The 25,996-nt window shown below is 37.1% G+C and overlaps 1 protein-coding gene across 5 annotated transcripts in view; it reads right to left on the bottom strand.

Annotated features, from left to right (window-relative positions):
- Window positions 1-1,459: 1,459 nt before the first annotated feature.
- The window catches only part of DOCK11 (dedicator of cytokinesis 11), a 212,984-nt gene continuing 188,447 nt past the window's right edge, over window positions 1,460-25,996 (bottom strand). For 2 of the 5 annotated variants that reach the window (XM_018044191.1, XM_018044188.1), the window contains 8 exons: window positions 24,691-24,813; window positions 21,818-21,931; window positions 21,144-21,290; window positions 14,414-14,624; window positions 13,851-14,041; window positions 13,318-13,418; window positions 11,709-11,847; window positions 1,460-5,773 (listed from right to left, as the gene is read on the bottom strand). In XM_018044191.1, coding sequence (XP_017899680.1) covers window positions 5,651-5,773; window positions 11,709-11,847; window positions 13,318-13,418; window positions 13,851-14,041; window positions 14,414-14,624; window positions 21,144-21,290; window positions 21,818-21,931; window positions 24,691-24,813 — 1,149 coding nt within the window. In that variant the 3' untranslated portion in view covers window positions 1,460-5,650. The remainder of the gene's footprint in view (window positions 5,774-11,708; window positions 11,848-13,317; window positions 13,419-13,850; window positions 14,042-14,413; window positions 14,625-21,143; window positions 21,291-21,817; window positions 21,932-24,690; window positions 24,814-25,996) is intronic. The other 3 variants (XM_018044189.1, XM_018044192.1, XR_001917616.1) reach the window with 3 other exon arrangements.

Genomic DNA, 25,996 nt, shown 5'->3' with positions numbered 1-25,996 from the left:
ATATTTCCAGATGACACGATATTATATAGAAAACACTAAAGAAAAAGTTAAAAAAAAAAAACTATTAAAGCTAATAAATGCATTCAGCAAGCTTTCAAGATACAAGGCCAATATACAAAAGTCAGTTGTGTTTCTATAAACTAGCAAAGAATAACTGGAAAATGAAATTTAAAAAACTCCCTTTATAATAGCATTTTAAAAATAAAATACCAAGGAATAAATTTAAGAAAAAGAAGTGCAAGACTTCTACACTGGAAACCACAAAATACTATTGAAAGAAATGAAAGAAAACCAAAGTAAACAGAAAAACATCTTATGCTCTTGAACTGAAACTTAATATTGTTAAGGTGGCAATGCTCACCAAATTATGGATTCACAGCAAATACTACCAAAATCCTGGCTACATTTTTTGCAAAAACTGACAATCTGAGTCTAAAAATTATATGGAAATGCAAGGGACCAGAATATCCAAAACAGTCTTGAAAAAGAACATAGCTGGAGGACTTGCACTTCCCAATTTTAAAACTTAATATAGAGATACAGTAATCAAGACAATGTAGTCCTGGCATAAGGACAGACATATAGATCAATGGAATAGAACTGAGAGCCCAGAATAAAACCATACATTTACGGTCAACTGATTTTTTGAAGAGAGTGCTAAGACCATTCAATGGGGGAAAGTAAATCTTTTCAACAAATAATACAAAGACAACTGGATATCCACATGCAAAACAATGAATTTGAACCCTTATCTCAAACCATAAATAAAATCCAGCTTGAAATGAATCAAAGACCTAAAAGTAAGAGTTAAAACTAAAACTTGGAGGTGCTGACAGTCCCCATGGCGGCTGCACTGGAGCCCGGGGACCCTGGGAAGGGGAAGGTAGATTTAGAAGATTATATGACATTGGAGTAAGGGGATTTATCTTGGTGACTTTAGGATGCTGGTTCCATTGTAGATATAATTATGCAAAGCTAAGAATCCAGGAAAGACTTGCTAGAGAAGGAATTAAAAATAAGATTATATATGAAAGTGCCCATCTTGATCCTGAAAGAAAACAAATCAGTGGTAGCAGCAGCAACTGAGCACAGAAAACAACTCACTTCAGTGTGAACAAAGCTGAGATCAACTACAGAAAACATTTTATGTACCATAAGAAGACTTGCAATTTGTAAATAAAGTATGGGTACGTAGTCAATAAAAAAAAATTGTTTTTAAACTCAAAGAAAATATAGGTATAAATCTCCATGACCTTGGATTAGGCAATGCCTTCTTAGATACAACATCAAAGCACAAATGACAAGAAAACATAGAGAAATTGGACATAATCAAAATTAAAAACTTTTGTCTCAACAACACCATTACAAAAGTAAAAAGTCAACCCGCAAAAATATATGGAAATCATATAGCTGATAAGAAACTTGCATCTAGAACATATAAAGAACTTTTGCAACTCAATGATCAACAGAGAAACCAGTGTTTAAAAATGGGTAAAGAATCTGAATAGACATATTTCCAAACAAGATATAAAAATGGTCAACAAACACATGAAACAATGCTCAACTTCATTAACCATTTGGGAAATGCAAACAAAAACCCCAATGAGATACCACTTCACACCTACTAGGAAGGTATAATCAAAGAGGCAGATAATAACGTGTTGTTGAGAATATGGGGAAATTAGAATGCTTATTTAGTGCTGCTGGGAACTGCAAAGTGGTGCAACTACTGTAGAAAAGAGTCTGGCAGTTCTTCAAAAGTTTAAACATAGTTACCATATGACCCAGTAATTCAGCTCCTAGGTATACGCCCAAGACAAATGAAACATATCCATAGAAAAACTTGTAGGTGAATATTCACAACAACATTATCAACAATAGCCGAAAAGCAAAAATAAACCAAATGTTCATTAACTGATAAACAAAATATGACATATTCATGCAAAAGGAGCTATTATCCAGCCATAAAAAGGAGTGAAATTCTGATACAAGTTACAACATGGATGAACCTTGAAAATATCATGCTAAATGAAAGAAGCTAGTCATAGAAGGCCACACAGTATGTGATTCCATTTATAAGAAATGTCTAAAATACTAATCTATAGATACAGAAAAGTTGATTACTGATTGTCAGGGGCTGGGGACTGGTTGGTGGGCAATGGGAGTGACAGATAATGAGTATAGGGTTTCCTTTGGAAGTGATGAAAATATTCTAAAATGAATTGTGGTGATGGTCACACAACTGTGAATATACTAAAAGCTACTGAATTTGAGTTTTAAATGGGTGAATTGCATGGTGTACAAATTACAGCTTAATAAAGAGGAAAAGAGAAGACAAGAAAGTATGTTGGAAAAAGTCTTAAGATGCCATACACAAAGGCACAATCTTTGAAGAATTTAGTTGCAACGTCAATCTGGAGTTGGATAAACGTACATATACACTTTTCTTAGAGGAACCATTATGTGGCTAAGGACTAGAAAGAAAGCATTGTCACTGGAACAAGATGAACAAAGCACTCTTACTGGCCACTTCCCAGGACAGGGGAATAGCCCTGTGGTACAGACCCAGCCCCACCCCTAATCGTCTTTTACTCTACTCCTCTCCCTGTGTTCTGATAGCTGAAGTAGTGTACTGTTAGTAGAAGACTGAAGGTAGCCCACCATTTTGTGTAAGAGAAGCCTGAAATATGTATCTCATTATTAAGGTTTTCAAGAGTTAGGAAATTCCTAAGATTTCAATACATTGCTCAGGCTCTGCATTATAGATAAACTAGTATTTATAATTAAAGGCTTAGGTCTTTATGATGCTGACCTATTTAGTTATTAATTAACCAGTCAGTCATCTCTAGTTCTACGATATGTTGGTCACGGTTCCAAGGCTGTTGCTACCACTGCTGCTGTTTCATTTTTAAAAAGAAACTTACAGTATTTATATATGCAGTCAATTCATATAAATATGGTAACAATAACAATACCATCTATGGACATGATCCCATTGGTGTACTGGTTACTCAGAATATCTGCATGGAATTGCTTACTTTCTCTATGGGTTATCATTCTTGTGATAAGCTAACACTACTAATGGTGACTTTATTCACATTTTACAAGCTATTCAAAGACTATCAAAACAGTATTTCCAGGGAACCTGGAGTCAAGCTTAATTGCAAAAATAATTAGTATAGCAGAAATGTATTCTTTGATGTGAATTCATCTGTAGAGGCTAAATCACTTCATGAAATCATTAAACTATAGAAACAGTAATACCTAACATATACAGTATTTCAAGGCATACTTAGCTGGCTTTCTCTAGTCTAACCCACCGTGTTCTCTCTATATACCTTTCTACCCTCAGTTTGGAAGCTGGTGAAAATAATCCCATAAAATTTTGCCATTACCTGGAGAACTCATTGGCCACAGGACACAAAATTATCTTTACCTTTTCCTTTTTTCTCCTTAGCCATCAATAGGTCATGCCCGATCTTTCTACATAGTATCTCTGGCACTTGTCCTTTCTTCTCCATTCTTGTTCACATCTATGGGCTTATGGACTCATAATTAGATTACTACAATAACTATCTAACTGGTTTCCATATGTCCATCTCTCTCAGACTCAAAGGTATCTGGCAGCAATATAAAGGATTACATTCATAAAAATAATATTTAGTCAAGTAATCTCTCCATTCAAAAATCTTGACTGGTCTCCTCCTGTTCATTGATTAAAGTCAAAATACTATTATCCTGGTATTCAAGGCCTTCCAATATCTAGGTCTAAATTGTCTTTCTAGATTTAGCATTTACTCCCTTGAACGAAACTGGTACAAAATCTTTCTACAACTTTGAGTGTGATGGTCTTCCTGCCTAGATTAGCTTCTCATCTTTGAAAGTCTGTTCAAGGCTTACTTTTCATGAAGTCATCCCTGAACATTAACATTCACAGTAGCTTCTCATTCCTTGAATATGATATGAGTTATGGACAGTGTCATTCATTTGGCAGTCCTCAGAGACAACTTATCTTGTCTTATTATTGTTAATTCTTGTATTATTTAATTTCATGTCTATCTTGCCTCCTCAACTAGACTGCAACTTCCTTGAGGGCAGGGGTCATTTGTTACACTTTTTAAAATGACCCACAGGGCATAGTATATACTGGGGGATAGGATAGGGACTGGTCATTAACAAAAGAGCACTCAAGTTTCCCCAAGACACCTCATTCTCAGAAGGCAGCACTCTCTCTGGGTGACAGGTTTTTTTACATATATGTACTACATATAATAGTTTTAAAGGTGAAACTAACTCTTCACGTGACTTCAAGATATTAAGGAATTACTGACTGCTTCTGGAATTTCTGAATCCCTTATTAAAATACAAAATTAATCTTTTATAGGTAATTTCATGCTCCCCTGAATGCTTAAAAATGACATGTAAAGAAATATGCCCAAGCCAGGTGCATAAGAAGCTCTAAGATTTACTTGATCACAGAGTATTTAAAAAGCCAAAGCTCCATGCAACCCACTTAGATTTCAGTGTCTGTTTTCTGGGTTTTTAAAAAAATGTCTATAAGATAGGCTAAACTACATATGAAAAATAAATCTAGGACTTAATGTTTACATGAAAGGCAGCCAAAATTTTATGGATAGTTTAAGCTAAAAATGTCCTTCACATCTTGGTTTCTCCTGAATTATTTAGTTAATCTGAGGTTTCTTCATAGTTAGAAATGTAATCCTTAGCCAGCAGCTGCTAAATATGTGGTGGTTATATATACTGACCCAAGAAATGCTGTGATCATCAAGTTCTATCAAAATCCTTATTAACTTTGTAAACTGAAGAAAATCATCATTACAAAATCCCTACCCTCAGATTCTGCTGCTAAAACTCTGAAGTAACTGCAAATCTCAGACATGTTTGTTTAGCTTTATGGACAGCCTCAGCTGATGAAGCTTTGGCAACAAAGGCTGCTTGCTAGGCAAACCTAAGCCACAGAGGAATCCCTTGCCTAGTATGTTAGAGAGACCACTGACTGGAATACCTAGCATTATTGGATCAAAACTTGAAGGATTGGGAAGCCTGGTATTTCTATATATACCCTTTCTTTGTGAAAATTTCCTTTTCACATAATGCGTATGTTTCCTTTAGCCCAGTCTAGACCACTGGAAGGCAAGGTTTCAAATTATCTCCTCAGCTGGAAGTATCCATGTTTTGTGAAAATTTTATCAATTTATTCTCCAAGGATTAGTATGATAATGAATTTAGCTTCCTGTCAGGAAAAATGCTAAGTTCAAAGTATTATTTCCTTTACTTCTAATTACAAAGAAGTTTTACCTTTTATTGTGTTCCATTATACAATTTTACACAGTACCATTAATATTTTAAGCGACAGTTAAGCAAATCGAATGAAAGTTTTTGAGCTCTACTTCTCAGTATATAGATTTACCTAAAAAAGTACAAACTAAGCACAGTGGTGCAATTTTCCAGGCACTTTCAAGTTGCTTAAATATTTACAAATATGTAAGCACCCTGTATGAAAGCATGAAAGTTTTGGTGTCAGGAGGAAACACTCCGTGTATAACAAATCTTTAAATTTTTAACATTTGCACAGCTCCAAATATTCCTGAGAAGTTCAGTCTTGTTGTCACTTGACATCTGCATGTCCTCATATTTCAGCAGTGTATCTTGGGGAACCATAACTTCGATCACTCGATGTACCACTAATTGCACAAAATACATGTAATGTGTTGCTCATCCAGGGAGAATGCATCGGGTCTTCTTGTATTATCTAAAATGAAAGAAATGACATGTTTATCACGAACCAAAATAGCCACGGCCAAAAAAAGTATGTGTATATGAAATCACAGGCATATTCCAATTTATCACTGACACTTAGCTATTTAAAATGATATAAAGCAGAAAGAGCAAAAAAAAACATTACCGACTCAAATCTTCAAAGCTGTATTACAAAGGCAGCATATCAAAAGAGCAGAAAAGATCTGGTTACTCATTAAGAAAAATGAAAGGTTGTAAAATGCAAAATTCAACAGAAACTTAGAGGTAACACAGTCTTTAAAAAATTTTTTTAACAGATGGTCATAACAAGAGCCTAAACAATGAACTTCTTGATATGAGTTTATAGATCATCTTCTAAGAATGGTTCTAAAGTTCACTGGGGGGCTTTTCAAATATCCTGATACCCATACCCTCTCCCTGGAGACTTCGTAAATAATTTTAAGTGAAGAGAAAATAAGTCAAATTTTCAAATGTATACCATAATTATGTAAATTAATTGATGTAAAAGATTTTTCTTGGAAATGAAGAACTTCATAAATATATACATATAATCATATTCAGTTCAGTTCAGTTACTCAGTCGTGTCTGACTCTGTGCAACCCCATGAATCACAGAACACCAGGCCTCCCTGTCCATCACCAACTCCCAGAGTTCACTCAAACTCATGTCCATTGAGTCCGTGATGCCATCCAGCCATCTCATCCTCGGTCGTCCCCTTTTCCTCCTGCCCCCAATCCCTCCCAGCATCAGAGTCTTTTCCAATGGGTCAACTCTGCGTGAGGTGGCCAAAGTATTGGAGTTTCAGCTTTAGCATCAGTCCTTCCAATGAACATCCAGGACTGATCTCCTTTAGCATGGACTGGCTGGATCTCCTTGCAGTCCAAGGGACTCTCAAGAGTCTTCTCCAACACCACAGTTCAAAAGCATCAATTCTTCGGAGCTCAGCTTTCTTCACAGTCCAACTCACATCCATACATGATCACTGGAAAAACCATAGCCTTGACTAGACAGACCTTTGTTGGCAAAGTAATATCTCTGCTTTTCAATATACTATCTAGGTTGGTCATAACTTTCCTTCCAAGGAGTAAGTATCTCTTAATTTAGTATAGATGTTTTAAAAATTATCCATTTTGTGTGATCAAAATCAACTGATATCTCATGCATGGATTAGATAGAAGAAAAACATACATATCACATTCAACCTCTTTACTGTACAGTCCCAAGTTAGGTTTCAAGCTTTCAATACTAGGTTCTCAAGTTAGCTTTGAAACTTCAGTATTAAGCCTGCAAATTGGCTTCTGGTGGCAGAAATGGGTCATATCATTTGTGCTGCTGCAAATCATGTCTTATATAAAATCCGTAATAGAAAAATTTCCTCTTATAAGAGAAAGAACTTCATATTTTGGTATAGTGTAACAGATAACACTGAAAAGGGCCAAGGAATATCAAGGCCATATCTTTTTGTCAAGTCATCATTTATGGAGCTAAACAGATAACTCACATTTCAGTACACAGCTATATTTTATCTTATTTTGTATTATATTTTCCTTTGGGAAATAATATATCTCAAAGTGTATGACTACAAAAAAAAAAGCTCTCTTTTATATGGAAATATTGGAAATACTGATTTACAAAAATTCACTAAAAAGTCAACATTTTCCCAAACCAAGGTACACCTAAATAGGATACATCATGACAATACAGATTTCATAAATATAAACCAATAGAAAGTAAGACTTTTCTTGGTTACCTATCAATATATAATATATAATATAGAAGAATTTAAAATATAGGAGAATATATAATATCAAGGGTCTAAAATTTGGTCTCTAGAACTAAATATAGTAGCCATGGTTTATAGAAATTAAATGAGAAAGACAGGTGGGAAATATGACAGCAGATTCATAAAACCCAAATTTCAGGGTGTTAAAAAAGAGACAAGGGACTCCCCTTGTGGTCCAGAAGATGGGACTCCACACTCCCAGTGCAGGGAGCCTGGGTTCAGTCTCTGCTCAGGGAGCTGGATCCCACATGCCACAGCTAAGACATGGTGCAGCCAAATAAATTTAAAAAAGAGAGAGAGACAGAGACAAGAGGCCCAAAATGGAGTCACGTGTGCTAAACCTACATCACCTGAGAATTAATATCAACCTAACTGCAGTTTCAGTCTTTTCCAGGCAGGTAATCTTTTTTTTTCTTTAGTTTAAATTTATTTATTTTAATTGGAGGTGAATTACTTTATAATATTGTATTGGCTTTGCCATACATCAACATGAATCTGCCATGGGTGTACATGTGTTCCCCATCCTGAACTCCCCTTCCATCTCCCTCCCCATACCATCCCTCTGGGTCATCCCAGTGCACCAGCCCCAAGCATCTTGTATCCTGCATCGAACCTGCACTGGCGATCTTAACTAGTCAAAAAAGTACATGCATTACATTCAAGTTTGAAATTTCCTGGTCAGCACTAGTGAGGTACTTCACTGGACAGACCCTTGCTGTGCCCCAGAGGAAGGTGACCTTGCCTGAAACAATCAGGTCTCTTTTAGAATAACTTCCTTGACCTGACTCCTTCTACCTGTACAAGGCTTCCATTTTCTATGGCTCTTCAAAGCTTCTTTCTATCTGCCAGATGGGATGCTGCTAGACTCATGAATCACTGAATAAAGCCAACATCTTTAAAACTGACTCAGCTGACTCTGAATAAAAAGCAGAGACATTACTTTGCGGACAAAGGTCCATCTAGTCAAAGCTATGGTTTTTCCAGTAGTCATGTACAGATGTGAGAGTTGGACCATAAAGAAGGCTGAATGCCGAAGAATGGATTCTTTCAAACTGTGGTGTTGGAGAAGACTCTTGAGAGTCCCTTGGACTGCAAGCAGATCAAACCAGTTAATTATAAAGGAAATCACCCCTGAATATTCATTGGAAGGACTGATTCTGAAGCTGAAGCTCCAATACTTTGGCCACTTGATGTGAAGACCTGACTAACTGGAAAATACTGATGCTGGGAAAGACTGAAGGTAGGAGGAGAAAGGGACAACAGAGGATAAGATGGTTGGGTGTAATCACCAAATCAATGGATCTGAGTTTGAGCAAACTCTGGGAGGTGTTGAAGGACAGGGAAGCCTGCTGCATTGCAGTCCATGGGGTTGCAAAGAGTCAGACATGACTGAGTAACTGAACATCAGTTCAATTTTGTTTTTTAGCAAGGAAAAAAGAACCGTAGAGAATGACTGCTCTAAATATCATGATCATCATAATAGCAGTAAATTGAATAATTTGCTTTCAATTTGAATAATTTAGAATTCAAGCCTAGGTGATACAGTTGCATGTAAATTCTCTAACTGTAATATACCAGTGAAGTTAATCAGTCATGTCAGACTCTTTGCAATCCTATGGACTGTAGCCTACCGGGCTCCTCTATCTATGGAATTTTCCAGGCAAGAGTACTGGAGTGCATTGCCATTTCCTTCTCCAGGCGATCTTCCTGACCCTGGGATCGAAGCCAGGTCTCCCACACTGCAGGCAGATGCTTTACCATCTGAGCCACCAGGGAAGCCCCTATAACTGTAATACATATTGGCTTAAAATGCTATAATTGTTTTATATTTTTGTAAAGGAGGAGTTTTGCTGTTTTTTCCTATGGACAATGGAGAACAGAACCCCGTAAACTGGACCGTTTCTAGGAACAAATTATGTAGCCTATTTGATTAAAGTATTCCCCAGATGGCTCAGATGGTAAAGAATTCACCTACAATGCAGGAGACCTGAGTTTGATCCCTGGGTTCAGAAGATCCCCTGGAGAAGGAAATGGCAACCCACTCCAGTATTCTTGCCTGGAGAATTCCACAGACAAAAGAGCCTGGTGAGCTACAGTCCATGGGGTCACAAAGGGTCGGACATGACTGAGTGACTAACACTTCAACATACCCCAAAAGAGTGAGGGTGAAGAGAGGCATGTCCCCACTGTACTCAGGGGCTGAACCTGAGCTACAGACAATAAAGGAAGCGGAATGATTCCCTGCCTGCTTAGTCCTGATCACCGGACTGCTTTGGCAAGGAGACATAAACAGACCTCGGAAAACTGAGCTGCAAAGGTATGCCTTGGGACGGTTTACACTCACGCCTAAGTGGGTAACAGAAGTCAAGATGACAAAAAGAGGAAACAGATCACGGATCCAGACTCCTCAGGCCGGCGAGAGTCCCTGTCACGAGAACAGGAGAGGAGGCTGGGATGACTCACTCACTGAAAGATGGGATGATGAGAGTCTAGCTGCCTGGCTTCTCCATGCTGAGAAGATGACCATGGTCAGAGAATGGGACTCCTGGTCACGCAGTGCAACTTTGGACTAACTGTAATAGATTTCCCATAGTCCTTTCTAACAGAAAGCATACAAGATACCATAAGAGAGATAGCTAGCTCTTCTAGCTAGAGGAGAGATACTCAATTAGCTCCTATAGCAGAGAGAGTCAACTAGCTCTTGCTTTCCCTGAAATCTCTCTTCTGCCCCTCCCCACCATTACACTGCAGTCCTTTGGCACTAATCGCAGTCAGTCCATTTGTAAGTACACCCTCCATGTGACGGTCTCACCCAGGGGAGTGTCTTCAGGCAAGCAGTGAAATGTTCACACCAAGACAGAGGAGGTTCTCCTTTCTGGAACCAGCAATAAGAATGTGTTCTCTAAAGGGTTGTAGTGATCCTTGTTTCTTTTAAGGGGTCTGAATTTGAGAGTCTGAAGAGTTTCTGAAGCAAATATTGATCTTATTGGCCGTTTTCCTTCTTAAGGAAAGCAAAGAGACATTATGTAAGCTAAATAGGGCTCAGGCACTGAGGGACGAGACCATTAGGCCATGGCTTTTACATTTGTGGTGAAGATGTTCAAATAGTTGCGTGATAATCCATGTATACAGTGGTTGTAAACACAGATTTCAGGAGCCTAATATAGGAATGACATTTACCAGGATAATTCAGGAGTACTCTGGTTTTAAGGTAAGTAGATCTATAAAAGTCTTTACTTAATTATGACATAATTTGGCTGTCAGTGGTGAGCAGATCTTTGCTTCTATGTTTCAGATTTTGTTTTACTAAGTTAGCTATAATTGACATTAACAGTCAAATACTAAAAGGCTTGGTGTTATAAAAAGAGTTTTGCAGGCTATATGGATATTAAGACAATTCCTGAATTTTGGAACTCACTCAGGATCTCACCTAAACGATACTACAGTTGTCCCTCGGTATCCTCAGGATTAGTTCCAGGACCACTGTCCCCCTTCTCCCATGGTTATTAAACTGAAGATGCTCAAGTCCCTTATATAAAATCACACAGTATTTGAATATAACTCATGCATATCCTCCCCTGTACTTTAAAATCATCTCTAGATTATTTATAATAGTTAATACAATGTAAATGCTATGTAAATAGTTGCCTATGTACAGGAAATTCAAGTTTTGCTTTTTTGGAACTTTCTGGAAATTTTTCTTCAAATATTTTTGATCTGCAGCTGGTTGAATCCAATGATGTGGAAGCTGCAAATGTGGAAGGCCAACTGTATCCAGTTTCCTACATCTAAGACAGGGATATTCATTTAGGGATCTAGCACTTCTATAGGATCCTTCTTGAAAGACCTTAGCCACGCTCACAGTAGATTAATTTACACTTGCACAACTATTCACTTCTAATGGCACTGTGGCACAAAGAACAAAACAGTTCAACATCTGAAACAACTGCTAAAGCAATTGTCAGTGATTGCTTCAAATCTGATTTGTATTATATCATTTATACGGGTAAAGAATATAAGAACAAATTTTAAAATAACAGACTAAGCAATTTCAAGGTAATACTATTTCAAACTAATAGGTTTGCTAAGTAACACTTTAGGGACCCCAGATCATGTTTTCATTTTCAATCACCCTAATACTTGCCTGTTCATGAATAATGTCAGACAATTCTTTCACCATGTCTCTGAAATTTGACTTGAGCCCTTCATGGTATTCAATCTGATCCTCTTTAATTAACCGCTCATTTAGTTCCAGTGCAATGCTGCATGCTTGGATGAACTTCCTGTAGATGAAGAGCAAAGATAAAGTGTTTGTTATTTATTACTCAAAAGTCTCACTGACAATTTAATATTTACTTTAACCACGGCTTGCCTAAAAGGAAGATTAGAATCCTATATTTTCTCACTGTGTTTTTGCTAATGCCATCTCCTAAGTCTGAAATATCTTTCCTTTTCTATCTTTGTCTTCTGGTTTCTTACCTCCTTCAAAGCCTGGCTTGAAATATATACCCTCTGGGAAGGCTGCCTGCTCAGTCACTTGATATGATATCAGCTATGCTTGCACTTACATTAACTAACATCTATAGATAATGTCAGTTATTAAAAAATAATTTATTTGGGGCTATGTACCCAGTACAGTGCTGGGTGCTTATAGGCATGAAGTATCTGCCCTGGGCTGGTAAGAGTGGTGACAGAGAGGTTATGACTTACCATAAAAACTTTTATATCATTATTTCATACGTTTATGTTTTATGTCCATAATTAGAGTGCAAATCTTAGGGGACAAAGTACCTCACTGACCATTCGTGCTGTATCCCTGTCACAGCAAAGAGTAGAATCTTTTTGTACATGCCAGGCATTAATAAACATTGAATGAATGAGTACTAAGTAAGTAAGTAAGTGTTAGTCGCTCAGTCATGCCTGACTCTTTGTAACCCTGTGGACTACAGCCCACCAGGCTTCTCTGTCCATGAGATTTTGCAGGCAAGGATACTGGAGTGGGTTGCCATTTCCTTCTCCAGGGGATCTTCCCAACCCAGGGATTGAACCCAGGTCTCCTGCACTACAGGCAGATTCTTTACCGACTGAGCTACAAGGGAATGAGTAGTGGTTACTCTGTAACCTGAAACAGCTGATAATACAGAGATAGGAAAAGTAAATGAAATAAGTCAGGAGCAAATGAGTGGAAATTATCTTTCTACTCAGTCTGTTTAAATTATCTATCTCTCTTATTCTGAATCTAAGTTCTTTTATATAAGAAACAGATTTTTTCTACTGCACAACCATTCAGACATGCCTTGGCTTAGAGGGATGCTCAGTCCAGAGAAGATTATCGTATGCCCTAGAATAGCAGAATCCACGTGGAACTAAGGATACAGGATAGAAGCAAACCTATCCAACCCTTCCTAGCCTGAATGGTCTGGAAAAGCTGTGACATGAGGTCAATCAGGCAAAGGAGGAAATCACATAATGAATGTGGGCTTGTGTTTGTGTCACAATATCCAGAGCAATGAAGTGGTTGCCATATTTAACACCTTGGGTCACTAGGAGATTGTTTCAGTTCTGCAGCAAGAAAGAGATCACACATTTCCTCACCACCTAAAATACCATTAGAAGGTAACTTAAATGTTATAAAAGGGAACCGATAATTTTTTTAGAGGGACATTATTTGGTGAATATTTTGATTTCACTTAAGAAGACAATGGAGTGAAAAAAAAATTAGAGGTCTGATCTGAAAACTACAAAGCACTTACCTAAACATGTCTTTCAACTCATTTACTTTTTTGGGCGGATACTTGCTAGCTTGACTGTCATTTAAGAAAGCCCTTGCGTATGCTAACGGACCTGCATTTACCTAAATTACAAAAGGAGAAAAATGAGAGTTGTTAGGATGTAATTAAAAAGTAATTTTTTCATTTCTCTTTTTAAAAAGAATACAATATACAAAAATCCATACCTGAGAAATATATTTACCATTCTTACTACAAATTTATTGAAAAAGATTAACTAAAGCAAATCATCTGCCAAAATTATACTCTTAGCAAGTTATATAACAATTTCTCCTATCTAAATATAGGGTTTGGCTATAGTCAGAGGGATTTATGTTAAAGCTCTCTGACATAACACAAAATTTACAGAAACTGAACATAATGTCTTTATTAAATTAATAAATAATGTAGAGGTTTTTGCACCCAGTCAGAATATAAGACAATTACAATTAGTGCTTGTCCCTTATGAAAGCAAGAAGAACAAGAAACGTTTAATACATGGTTAGCAACCAACATACCTGCACTGAAACACAGCCCTGCAATTTAAGTTGGAGCTGAATCATGTCCACGTCAGCAGAAGAACAAAGCTTTTGCAGCTCTGCAGTTTTATCTTTTATTTCATCAGTGGCAACATCAATTGGCTTTAAATGAATCTGCTGTTCATAGTTTATAGCGATCCTCTTCTTCACATATGGAAATGAGTTTGAAGCTATTAAAGATTAAGATTGACAAATGAGTTTTTAAGATAGCAAATCAAATAGCCAAATTAAAACAAAAATCTACTGTGCTTAATTCTCCCCATATTTTCTCTGGAAAATCCCTTAGAGACCAAATAGGTCCCTTATTACTTCAGGACTGAAGGAGAAATTCTCTCTGAGACGACTCAGACTAAGCATGAACTACCTAATTACATATGGCAAAGGAATGGTTTATAACATAGCATGTTTGTGTGAGTGAGTGACTGAACAGCAGGACAATAAGCGATTAAAATTTCAATTACATTTTCCTGCTGACCAGCTGCTGCTTGTGTGTGTCAAAAAAGATCATGTCAAACAAAGAAGTTATGCCAAGTCCTACTTACTAGTCAAGATTGTACGGCGTTTGCACTGTTCCTCTATACAACCTTGCTTTTTGCCTGACAATGTATAAGGAGCCTCAAAAACAAATCTGTTGATATTATGGTTTCTTTCAAATTCAGTTTTTCTTTCTGTGAGTTCTTTATCATCAAAGTAGGGCTTCACATAAGTGACTTGGATATAAGCATATTTGGGATCAAGCTCTTTGACATTTACCTGGAAAGTAAGAAAGTTTTGTTTTTATTCAACAGAAGGGAAAACGGGGAACAGGTAAGCTACTAACACCTCTGAAATCAACTGAGGAACAGTTACTGAATACACTGTGAGATGAATACACACTTGGAAGAGGTCTTTGCTCTTTCTTCAAGGATTGTTTCCTTCTGATTATTAAGAAGTTACAGAAGCCTATTTGGAGACTATAGAAATGTAGACAGAAAAAACTGCAATGCTACCACTCAGCAATGACCATCATTTACATTCTCATATATTTCCTTATAATCTTTTTTTCTATGCATATATATATTTATTGACAAACCAGAGATCATGCTGAGCATTGCTTTATCATTTGCTTTTTTAAAAATTTTTACTTAGTCTTATTTGCTTTTATGTTATATTCAACTTCTCTTTTAATTTTTATTTATTTTTTAATATAAATTTATTTATTTTAATTGGAGCCTAATTACTTTACAATATTGTATTGGTTTTGCCATACATTGACTTGAATCCACCACGGTTGTACATGTGTTCCCCATGTGCTAAAATGGCTAACTGCACATTTGAATTCCACCTCAAAAAATATCTATTAGAGAGAGGATTCTCAGAAGATAGCAGAGCACCAGACATCTACCTTCTTATAGAGACAATAGTTACACCATCATTACCTATCTGATGGTACAATTTTGGAACTGTGGAGTCTGTTGAAGACTTGCAACTTCCAGGGGAAGACTTGGACAGAAAATTGCTTTAATATTGATTTTGTTCAATTTTAACTCTGGACACAATGGCAGCAACCCATATCTCATCCCTCAAGTACTACGGCAGACAGTTGTGTGCATATTCCTAGAACAGCTTGTAGGAGCCAGGATGAACAAAGACCCTGTCTACCAAATATTGTCAATCTGTGCTATGACTGCTGACTGCTGCTTCTGATCACAGGGAGACAGTCAAAGAGGCTGTGGCCATTTTTATACCATCTCATCCTTTGTTGCAATGGCATCCCCCTCTGCCTAAAGTGACTTTCAGGGGATTAAACAGACCAGCACCTTTCCTCTCTCCTTCATTTTCTTCTCCATCCCTCTTAGGAGCCAGACATCTAATACTAGGCCATTCAAAGGCAACTGCATAAATGAGGGTGACTAGAAAGTCACTGTGCATGCTTAGGGGAAGGCACAGGCTCAGAAAAGACTTGAGAAGACCCCAAATTTACACCTCAGGCTGATTCTTGGGACAGACAGAGCTTACATCATTTAAAAACAAAAACAAAACCCAAGAAACTCTGGGACAGGGACAGAATCTGATTTCCAGAGAGATCACAATATTGAATACAAATGTCCAGTATCCAACAGCAACAACAAAAAAACCTGCAAGGCATACAAAGAAATAGGAAAGTATGGCCCTTTCAAAAAAGAAAAATAAACCAATAGAAACTATCACTGAAACAAAAAGTGATAGCAGATCTCCTAGAAAAAGAAATTAAAACAACAGTATTCATGATCAAAGAATTGAAGTTGTGGAAAAAGTCAAGAAAACTATGTATCAACAAAATGTCAATATCAATAAATAGCTAGAAAATCTAAAAGGAAACAAAAAAAACTTATTTTTTCAGATCTGAAAAATACAATAACTGAAATGAAGTCATCAGAGGGATTTAAAGGTAAATTGCGGCAGGTGTAAGAAATAGTCCAACTTGAAGATAAGATCAATGATCGATCAGAGGAACACAAAGGAAAAAAACTGAATAGGGACAGAGGCTACGGAACCTGAGGAACATTATCCAGCAGGTGAACATACACACTATGGGAGTTCTTGAAGAAGAAAAGTGAGAGAAAGGGGCAGGGAGACTATCTGAAGAAATAATGGGTGAAACTCAAATCTGACGAAAGACACAAAGCTCAACAAACTCCAAGCAGGGTAACTTTAAGAGACCCACGGTGAGACACATTAAAATCAAATGTCAAAAGCCAAAGCCAAAGAGAAAATTTTGAAACAATCAAGAGATAATTAGCATGTCACATAAAAGGGATCCTGAATAAGATTGTCAGATTTCCCATCAGAAACTTAGGAGGCCAGAAGGCAGTGGGCTGCTATATTCAAAGTGCTAAAAAAAAAATCTATTAATCAAGAATCCTGTATCTGACAAAACTAGTAGAGGTGATGGAATTCCAGCTGAGCTATTTCAAATCCTGAAAGATGATGCTGTGAAAGTGCTGCACTCAATATGTTAGCAAATTTGGAAAACTCAGCAGTAGCCATGGGACTGGAAAAGGTCAGTTTTCATTCCAATCCCAAAGAAAGGCAGTGCCAAAGAATGCTCAAACTACAGCACAGTTGCACTCATCTCACAGGCTACTAAAGTAATGCTTAAAATTCTCCACGTCAGGCTTCAGCAATACGGGAACCGTGAACTTCTAGATGTTCAAGCTGGTTTTAGAAAAGGCAGAGGAACCAGAGATCAAATTGCCAACATCCGCTGGATCATCGAAAAAGCAAGAGAGTTCCAGAAAAACATCTATTTCTGCTTAATTGACTATGCCAAAGCCTTTGACTGTGTGGATCACAATAAACTGTGGAAAATTCTTAAAGAGATGTGAATCCCAGAGCACCTGACCTACCTCCTGAGAAGTCTATATGCAGGTTAGGAAGCAACAGCTAGAACTGGACACGGAACAACAGACTGGTTCTAAATAGGAAAAGGAGTACATCAAGGCTGTATATTGTCACCCTGCTTATTTAACTTATATGCAGAGTACATCATGAGAAATGCTGGGCTGGAGGAAGCACAAGCTGGAATCAAGACTGGCAGGAGAAATATCAATAACCTCAGGTATGCAGATAACACCACCTTTATGGGAGGAAGTGAAGAAGAACTAAAGAGCCTCTTGATGAAAGTGAAATAGGAGAGTGAAAAAGTTGGCTTAAAGCTCAACATTCAGAAAACTAAGATCATGGCATCTGTTCCCATAACTTCATGGCAAATAGATGGGGAAACAGTGGAAACAGTGGCTGACTTTATTTTTCTGGGGCTCCAAAATCACTGCAGATGGTGATTGCAGCCATGAAATAAAAAGATGCTTACTCCTTAGAAGGAAAGTTATGACCAACCTAGACACCATATTAAAAAGCAGAGATATTGCCAACAAAGGTCCGTCCAGTCAGCGCTATGGTTTTTCCAGTAGTCATGTACGGATGTGAGAGTTGGAGTATAAAGAAAGCTGAGCACCAAAGAATTGATGCTTTTGAACTGTGGTGTTGGAGAAGACTCTTTTTTTTTTTTTTTTTTTTTTTTGGAGAAGACTCTTGAGAGTCCTTTGGACTGCAAGGAGATCCAATAAGTCCATGCTAAAGGGGATCACACCTGGTTGTTCATTGGAAGGACTGATGTTGAAGCTGAAATTCCAATACTTTGGCTACCTGATGCGAAGAGCTGACTCATTGGAAAAGACCCTGATGCTGGGAAAGATTGAGGGCAGGAGGAGAAGGGGACGACAGAGGATGAGATGGTTGGATGGCATAACCAACTCGATGGATATGAGTTTGGGTGAACTCCGGGAGTTGGTGATGGACATGGAGGCTTGGTGTGCTGTGGTTCACGGGGTTGCAAAGAGTCGGACATGACTGAGTGACTGAACTGAACTGAACTGATATCTGGCAAAACTGTCCTTAAAAGTGAGGAAAAATTAAGACATTCCAAGATAAAGAAAGCTGAAGGAGTTTGTCGCCACTAGACCTGCCCAATATGAAATGCCACAGGGAGTCCTGCTGGTCACAATGAAAGAACATCAGACAGTAATTCAAACCTGTATGAAGGTTTCAGTAAAGATAAATACATGTGTAATTATAAAATCTAGTATTAACATAACAATAGTAACACAATTCATTTTTATTTCTCCATGATGTAAAAGATTAATACATTATAAAATTATTAGTATAGGGGACTTTCCTGGTGGTCCAGTGGTTAAGAATCCTTCATCCAGTGCAGGGGAAAATACACTGCATTAACAGAATGAAGGAAAAAAAAACACACGATCATCTCAATCAATGTAGAAAACACATTTGACAAAATTCAACACCCTTTCAAAATGATAACACTCAACAAATAAGGAATAGAAAGAAATGACTACAATCCTATCAAGGGCCACTGTGAAAAACCCACAGCAAACACCGTATTCAATGCTGTGACAAGGGATAGAAACTTTCTTAGTAGCCTTTAAAACTTTGCCAAAAAGCCTATATTCACAAATTCTTTATTTTTTTCCCATTAAATATCTAGATTTCTCCAGAGGAACCTCAGGAAATAGTTGAAGGTAATTATCTAAATAAGAAAAAACATAGAAGAGAAATAAAAAGAGGTCAAGACTGATTTTAACGTTATAAAAATAAACTAAGTACATGGTAAAACATTCAAAAAGTACACTTGAAAAGTAAAAAATGGTTTTTTTCTCCGTAAGACTCTAGACTCTCTCCTTTGAGATTCCATGGTTAACACTTTTGTATTATTCCATCTATGGCCGATTCATATTGATGTATGGCAATAACCATCACAATACTGTCAAGTAATTATCCTCCAATTAAAATAAATAAATTTATATAAAAAAGAATATATTTTGATTGGTTTACATCCAAACTTATAAATATTTTAAGTAGTTTAGTTATATCCTTTATGAAGGCAGTACCATGTCTTTAATCGTATGAACATTAGATTGTTTTGAGATTTGTGCTATATAAACTTAAGAGCAATAAACATCTTAAACATACATCTTTATGTGTGTACATCTACAAGATAAAATCTTAAACATGAAATTATTGGGTCCAGGAAACATACATTTAAAATACAGAAAAATATTGCCCACGGTTCGTTAAACTGTGTCCTTAGGCAGACTATATTCTTTGGCAAGTAAAAGAGTGTTTTAAATTTTTAACTTCACACACTAAGAAAGAAGAAGGATTTTAAAAGTAGCCACTGCTTCTTTTCTCCGTTGCCTATGAAGAGTGACTGAAATATTGTGTTTACAAAGAGGGTCAGGAGTCCAGCTGCCTGGTGGTGGTTTCTCATTAGTGCCTGTTGGCCAGGTTTTCAGAGGCAGCGTAATGTAGGAAACTGAATGTTTTTCTGCAAGCCTGGCTTTCTAATAACTTTCCATTTATACTACCAGTAGTGTGGTAGCAAGCCTAAAACTTGCTGGCTACAAAAGAGAAATTTCTCTATGGTCTTAATTCAATAAAACAACACAGAAGACGGAAACTGATAAGAAGCAGAGCAGTTTTGCCAAATATTCATGAATTCTGGGCCTGTCAGTATACCTACTTTAAAACGTCCAAGGCATATGTCCAAGGTAAAATCATCTCCATAAGATGTAGCTAAATTTACAAAGTGAAGAGATCATTTTCATGGTAGAAAATGAAGTGTCTTTACCATCGCCAAGGGCTTTTCACTCTGGCAATGCTGCAAGTGTTTTGCAGAGCACCATGCACATCACAGTCACTTGGTAAGTATTTCTGGGGCCTGCAGATCTTGCACTGTATTAAAGGTCTTTCCTACCTTAAAAATCAGCTCTCATCCTGAACATGCCCATGGTGACTAAGGACAATCAGTCATTCCCATTGTGCTCTTCCGCAATTCTGTCTATCTGGAACTATGTGTTTCTAAGAAACAGCCTCTCTTGCTGGAACCTTTCTCATCCTTGCCTTGGCAGGGTCTAGTGGGATGGATCATCTTTAGATCAAGGCATCTCTCCTAAACCTATATCACTGCAAATATAACTACTGAACTAAGGCTATCTTAAGAGTGAAAGGTGTGTCATAAGATTTTTTAAAAAATCTCACTTATTTATTTATTTTTATTTTTGGCTGTACTTGATCATCCTTGCTGTGGCTTGTGGACTTTCTCAGGTTGCAATGAGCAGTGAGTACTCTCTAGTTGTAGTGTATGGGATTTAGAGCGCCAGTGTGGTAGCTGTGGTGCACAGGTTTAGTTTCCCCACAGCAAGTGGAATCCTCGTGGACCAGGGATCGAACCTGTGTCTCCTGCATTGGCAGGCAGACTTTTACCCACTGGACCACTAGGGATGTCCCACCTAAGATTATTTTAATCATACAGTATGAAATTGACAATAGCAGTAACAATAATGGCTAACATTTATTGAGCATGCTAGATTCTATGTTGTTATTGAAGGCTTTTATATGTATCAAGAACTCAATCATTTTCCATACATTAACTAATTTAATCCCAACAACAACTCTATGAGGAAAGCACTATTATTAAGTTCATTTTACTAACAAGAATGATGAGGCACAGCGAGGTTAAGCAAATTTGACATGGTCGCACAGTTAGCAAGTGGCAGAGAATGGAGATCTGAATCCTTCTCTCTGATTCCAAGCCCCTGTCCTTTCTTTTAGGATCTGGAAAGACTCTATTTCCCATGCCTTTCCTCCACCAGCTAAAAAAGGAAAAAGTCAGAAGCAATGTGCCACATCTGGAACTAATAAATAATGATTTCAAAATGCAGGGCATGTTACCTTGTCTGAATCCTGAATTATTTTGACATTCTCTGTACCAAATTTTTCACCATAAAGTTTAACAAGTCTCAGGGAAATCTCTGAGAGGCCGGTGAGCTTTGGCTCTTTATAGATGTACTCCTTTCCATCCTCTTCTTCAAAAAAAGACTATTATAAAGTTAAACATACAATAATTTATAAGTATTATGAGCAAATATAGCATTTACAGAACATCCACTAAGTAATCAGCAATAATGTATTGGAAATAGATTTTAAACAATGGTACTAAAAGCCACATGCATATATTGTAACTGAAATAAATGACAACGTTCAAACTCAGTCATATGAGCATATCACTGGCCTGAAGGTTTTTACACTCGATTTTTCATCACTTGCACACATACCTGATTTATATTTGAAAACTTTCAGTACTAGGTATTAAAGAAACATTTAAGAAGCTTGACTGAAATTGAAACTGAAGGAAACGTTCAAATCTTATATGCTGTGCTCTGCCCTCATGGACTAAATATGGAAACCAAAGTGAACATTACATGAGAAAAGTGTCACACCTCCTGTTGGGACAGGTGCTTTACCCAGACAGAACCCTAGAACCAGTAGCTGCTGCTATGGTAACCTAATAATTCAAGGTGAATGTTTAAAAAGGGAAACAACTTGATGAACTACAGTATACTTACTTGGCCATAAAAGGCAACTCGGAAGAAAGTGCCCAAAAGTCTTTTCTTTGTGTGCATAACCTCCAAAATTTTTGTGTAAGCTCCATGAAGAGTTCTATAAACTTGAGTAAGTTTCTGAAAATATGAGAGTTAACAAATTAGCTTTATCTTTTGGTTAGTTATGAAATGTCTACAATAAATGCATAAGGGGGAAAAAACAACACCATTTCCTTTTCAAAATGGTTTTGGTGGGGTCATTCGTATTCCCTTCTCCCATGGTCACAGAAAAAATGCCTCAACAAGTTTAGTTGAGAGGGTAGAGCTTAAAATGGTCAAATAACACTGTAATTCTAAATATCATGCTTCATGTCATTCATATCTCAATGGTAGCATATACATTAAAAGTACTGTGTTATTGACTACTTTTTCCCTTATGTCTGAACTATTGTGACTGAAAAAGAAGCAAAATGCTTTGCTTGAGCCCTAAGGTGGAAAGATGGGAATAAACAATCATGCAAACACTTTAGGAGAGGAAAGTAAAATGCAGACACAAAAATAACAGCAAAAGCCTGAGTGGGGAATGTTTTTATAACAAGTTCACAGACACTGCCAAAAAATATATTCTTCTACACACTCAGAAAAAGGGAATGTACTATGCAAAGAACATTATCTAGAATGTGAAAAGACACCATACAGAACAGGAGAAAATATTTGCAAATCACATATCTGATGTTTTCTTATCCAAAAAATATAAGGAACTCTCATAGTTCAACAACACAAAGACAAACAACCCAATTTAAAAGTGAGCATAGGACTTGAATAGACATCTCTCCAGAGACTATATGAAAACGGCCAACAAAGACATGAAAAGCTGTTCAAAATCATGAGTCATTAAGGAAATAGAAAGCAAAACCACAATGTGACACCATTTCACATTCACTAGGATGCCACATTCACTAGGTTCTAAGAAGAAGCCCCAAACACAAGTGCCAATCAGAGGTGCTGGTGGGAAGGTAAAAGGGACAACAATTTGGTGGTTTCTCAAAGTTAACAGAATTACTCTGTGACTCAGCAATTCCCCTCTTAGGTATTTATCCAAGATTAACAAAAACATGCCCACATAGAAACTTACTCATAACTGTTTACAACAGCTGTTTGTAACAGCCAAAATGTGGAAACAACCCAAACATACAAACAAATTTTGGTGTAGCCATACCATGGAATATCATTCAGCCATGAAAAAGGAATGAAGTTCTGACATAGGCTACAACTTGAATGAACCTCTAAATATTATGCTAAGTAAAAGAAGCCAGACACAAAAGGTCACATCTTGCATTCATCTTTTCTATGACACGTCCAGAACAGGCAAATCCATAGACGGAAAGCAGATTAGTGGTCACCAGCGGGGTGAGGGAGGGGGTGAAGAGTGATTCGTTGAAGGAGACAGAGATTTTCCTGGGAAGATAAAAATGTTTTGAAACTAGAGAGAGGTGGTTGGAGCATAGTATTAAGACTGCGCTAAATGCTACTGAACTGCAAACTAGAAAATGGTTCATTGTACGCTGGTGAATTTCATTTCAGTGCTAAAAGGGCAGACCGGAAGCAGATGTTCTTTCTTTGACATTCTTTCCATACTGTCTTCTGCAGTTGAAGCCAATTTGAGGGAAGTGTTCCTCCCTTTATGGCTGCTGTGGCTGACACTTTTCAGCCCATCCCATAAAGAACACTGAAGAATTACTTCATCCCGTGCAGGATGCTTCAGAATCTATTCAGACCCTTGCCTCTCTACAAGGAAATAGGAGTGGCTCCCCAATAGAAGATATTATTTCCTTTAATGTGTAGGGATGATAAATTTTTCTTTTTTCCCTATTAGTCAAGTGAGTAGCAAAATGTTCTCTGGGTTTCTAATAACCTGGTCTTCAACTTAAGAGTAAGAGAGTAGGTACTTTGGCAGTTTTACAAAGGTTCTTAGGAGGCAATGCTTTGACAGAAAGAGCAATGCCAATTCTTGTCTTGTCTCATAGGCTATCGTTTGTCATCTATATAACATAGATTTAATTACTTAACTCTCACTTTTTAATATAATCACTTGAGCTGCACTATGATTTTTCAGGCATATCCCCATATACAGCAAAAGCCAGACAAAGAGTAGGAAGACCCAGAACCCAGGAAGAAAGAGTGAGTTTGATAAGAGCCAATTTGGAGAAGAGATTAGAACACTACACAGATGACATTAAATATATGTTTTCACTCTGGGACCCTTCAACAATGAAAGGCTACTTGCTACATATACTTAAGGATAGACTGCTTTGCTTTTAAAAATGGCTAAGTCTTAAAACACCCCTTTCCAGCATAGCAGGGGTAGAAAATTATGATACAGACTCAGATTCTTGAATATAAAATATCCTGTTGAGTGCTGCTGGCAACAGCTATACTACTGTTCTTTAGTAATTCCCCTTGATCAAAGATTTATGTGGCAGACAAAACTGGAAAAGCTCCTCATAAAAGGAGTAACTTATTATCTCCACTACTGTCATCTGCTAGCACCTTTAGTCTCACCATCAAATTGAAAAGAAGTGATTCACACCTATATCTCTTCCCTGACCACATGGAAATCCAGTAACTTTTTTGTGTGTGTGTGAGGGACAACATGGATTTTTCTCTGCCATGAGTGGAGAAGGGAAGATTGCTAGATAAAACTGCTGTGAGAAAAACTGGCATAATGTTAATTTTAATTTATATTTTAAACATTGCATCCCTAATTTCATTTGGAAAATTTAAATGAATATAAGGTAGGACTGGAATTTTAGGACTTTTCAGAATTTTTTAAGGATAGTAATTTAAGATCAAAATAAAATATACAGGTGAATGGTGCAAACATATCAGTTACTTACCTCAAACTCTCGACGTTTCTCATAAATTGGAATGATCAACTTGGAAATTTCAGAAATTACTTCATAACGCTCTGCTTTCCATAAGCCATCCACACATTGTTCTAGCAATTCCAGCAAAACTTCCTGCATTGAGAAAAAATGCAATAAAGAATCAGAGATACTTGAGCTCTGTGCAAATATAGATTGAACTATTTCAAATGAATAAAAAACAGGATGTACTAAATTTAAGGAAATGAACAGGAGTACAGTTGTGTAACTATATATTCTAAATGACATGCTTGAAACACTAGAAACTGAAACCACATTCTTAAAAGTATGAAATTAAGATTGACAATAGAAAACTACTACTTTGTTTAGCATGTAATAAAGACGTTAACCAAACTTACATAAGGTAACATGTTCAGAAGTACTTTTAAAAGGGGATATGGTTTTCAAAACTGAGGATATTTAAATGTCTAACAGGGTAAATTCCACTAAGCCTATAAAGGTCCATGATTTTTGTTTTCCACTAAAATTATGTTTACACACAGTTAATAGAGTCTTAAGGTAATTTCACAATTTTCAAGCTGCTGCATTAGTGACATCAGTGTTCATTAAATGATGTGATTTTGGTCAACAATGCTTCCTTCCTAACTGTTGGTTCTAAAACTAGTGAGAATGATAACATAATACCTCAAGATAGAGATCTCTTTGCCATAATAACAGCTTCTATAAAACAACCATCATCTCATGTTCCCAACAATGAAAGGATGATGCCAATTACTCATACTATCCATAAGTCTGAACAGTTTGTTTCTATCTTAAAGAGATGAATTTCAGACCTATAGAAGTGACTGTTACAATGGCTCTTAAAGTATGTCTGTAGTCAATTCTGACTTCATCTCTTTTCTAAACTAGCTCTTTCCCTTGCATTTCCTACCTAGCCAGGGGTCATATCCTATAGACTCTGAACTAGAAAACTAAAAGCAATTTTGACTTTACTCTTTGTTGTAAGTTGAACTGTGTCCCTCACAAAGATACACTGAAGCCCTAACTCCCACTGCCTCCAAATGTAACCTTATTTGGAAATAGGGTCACTGGTGATAACGATGAGTGAAGTTGATGTCATACTTGAGTGTCTTACTTGCAGCAGTGATTTCCTGGGTGAGCCTTACTCCAAAAGGACAGAGACAAACAGGGAGAGCACCATGTGACTACAGAGGCAGTGACTGGAGTAATGTCCCCTCGAGCCAAGGAAATCCAAGACCAGCAGCCACCATCAGAGCTAGGAGGAGGCAAGGAAGGCTGCTACCCAGAGTCTCAGAGG

The sequence above is a fragment of the Capra hircus genome (genome assembly GCF_001704415.2).
Source record: "Capra hircus breed San Clemente chromosome X unlocalized genomic scaffold, ASM170441v1, whole genome shotgun sequence".
NCBI classification, from domain to species: Eukaryota; Metazoa; Chordata; class Mammalia; order Artiodactyla; family Bovidae; genus Capra; species Capra hircus.
Note: the sequence above shows the minus strand (reverse complement) of the source record. Positions and strands in the feature narration are given on the sequence as shown.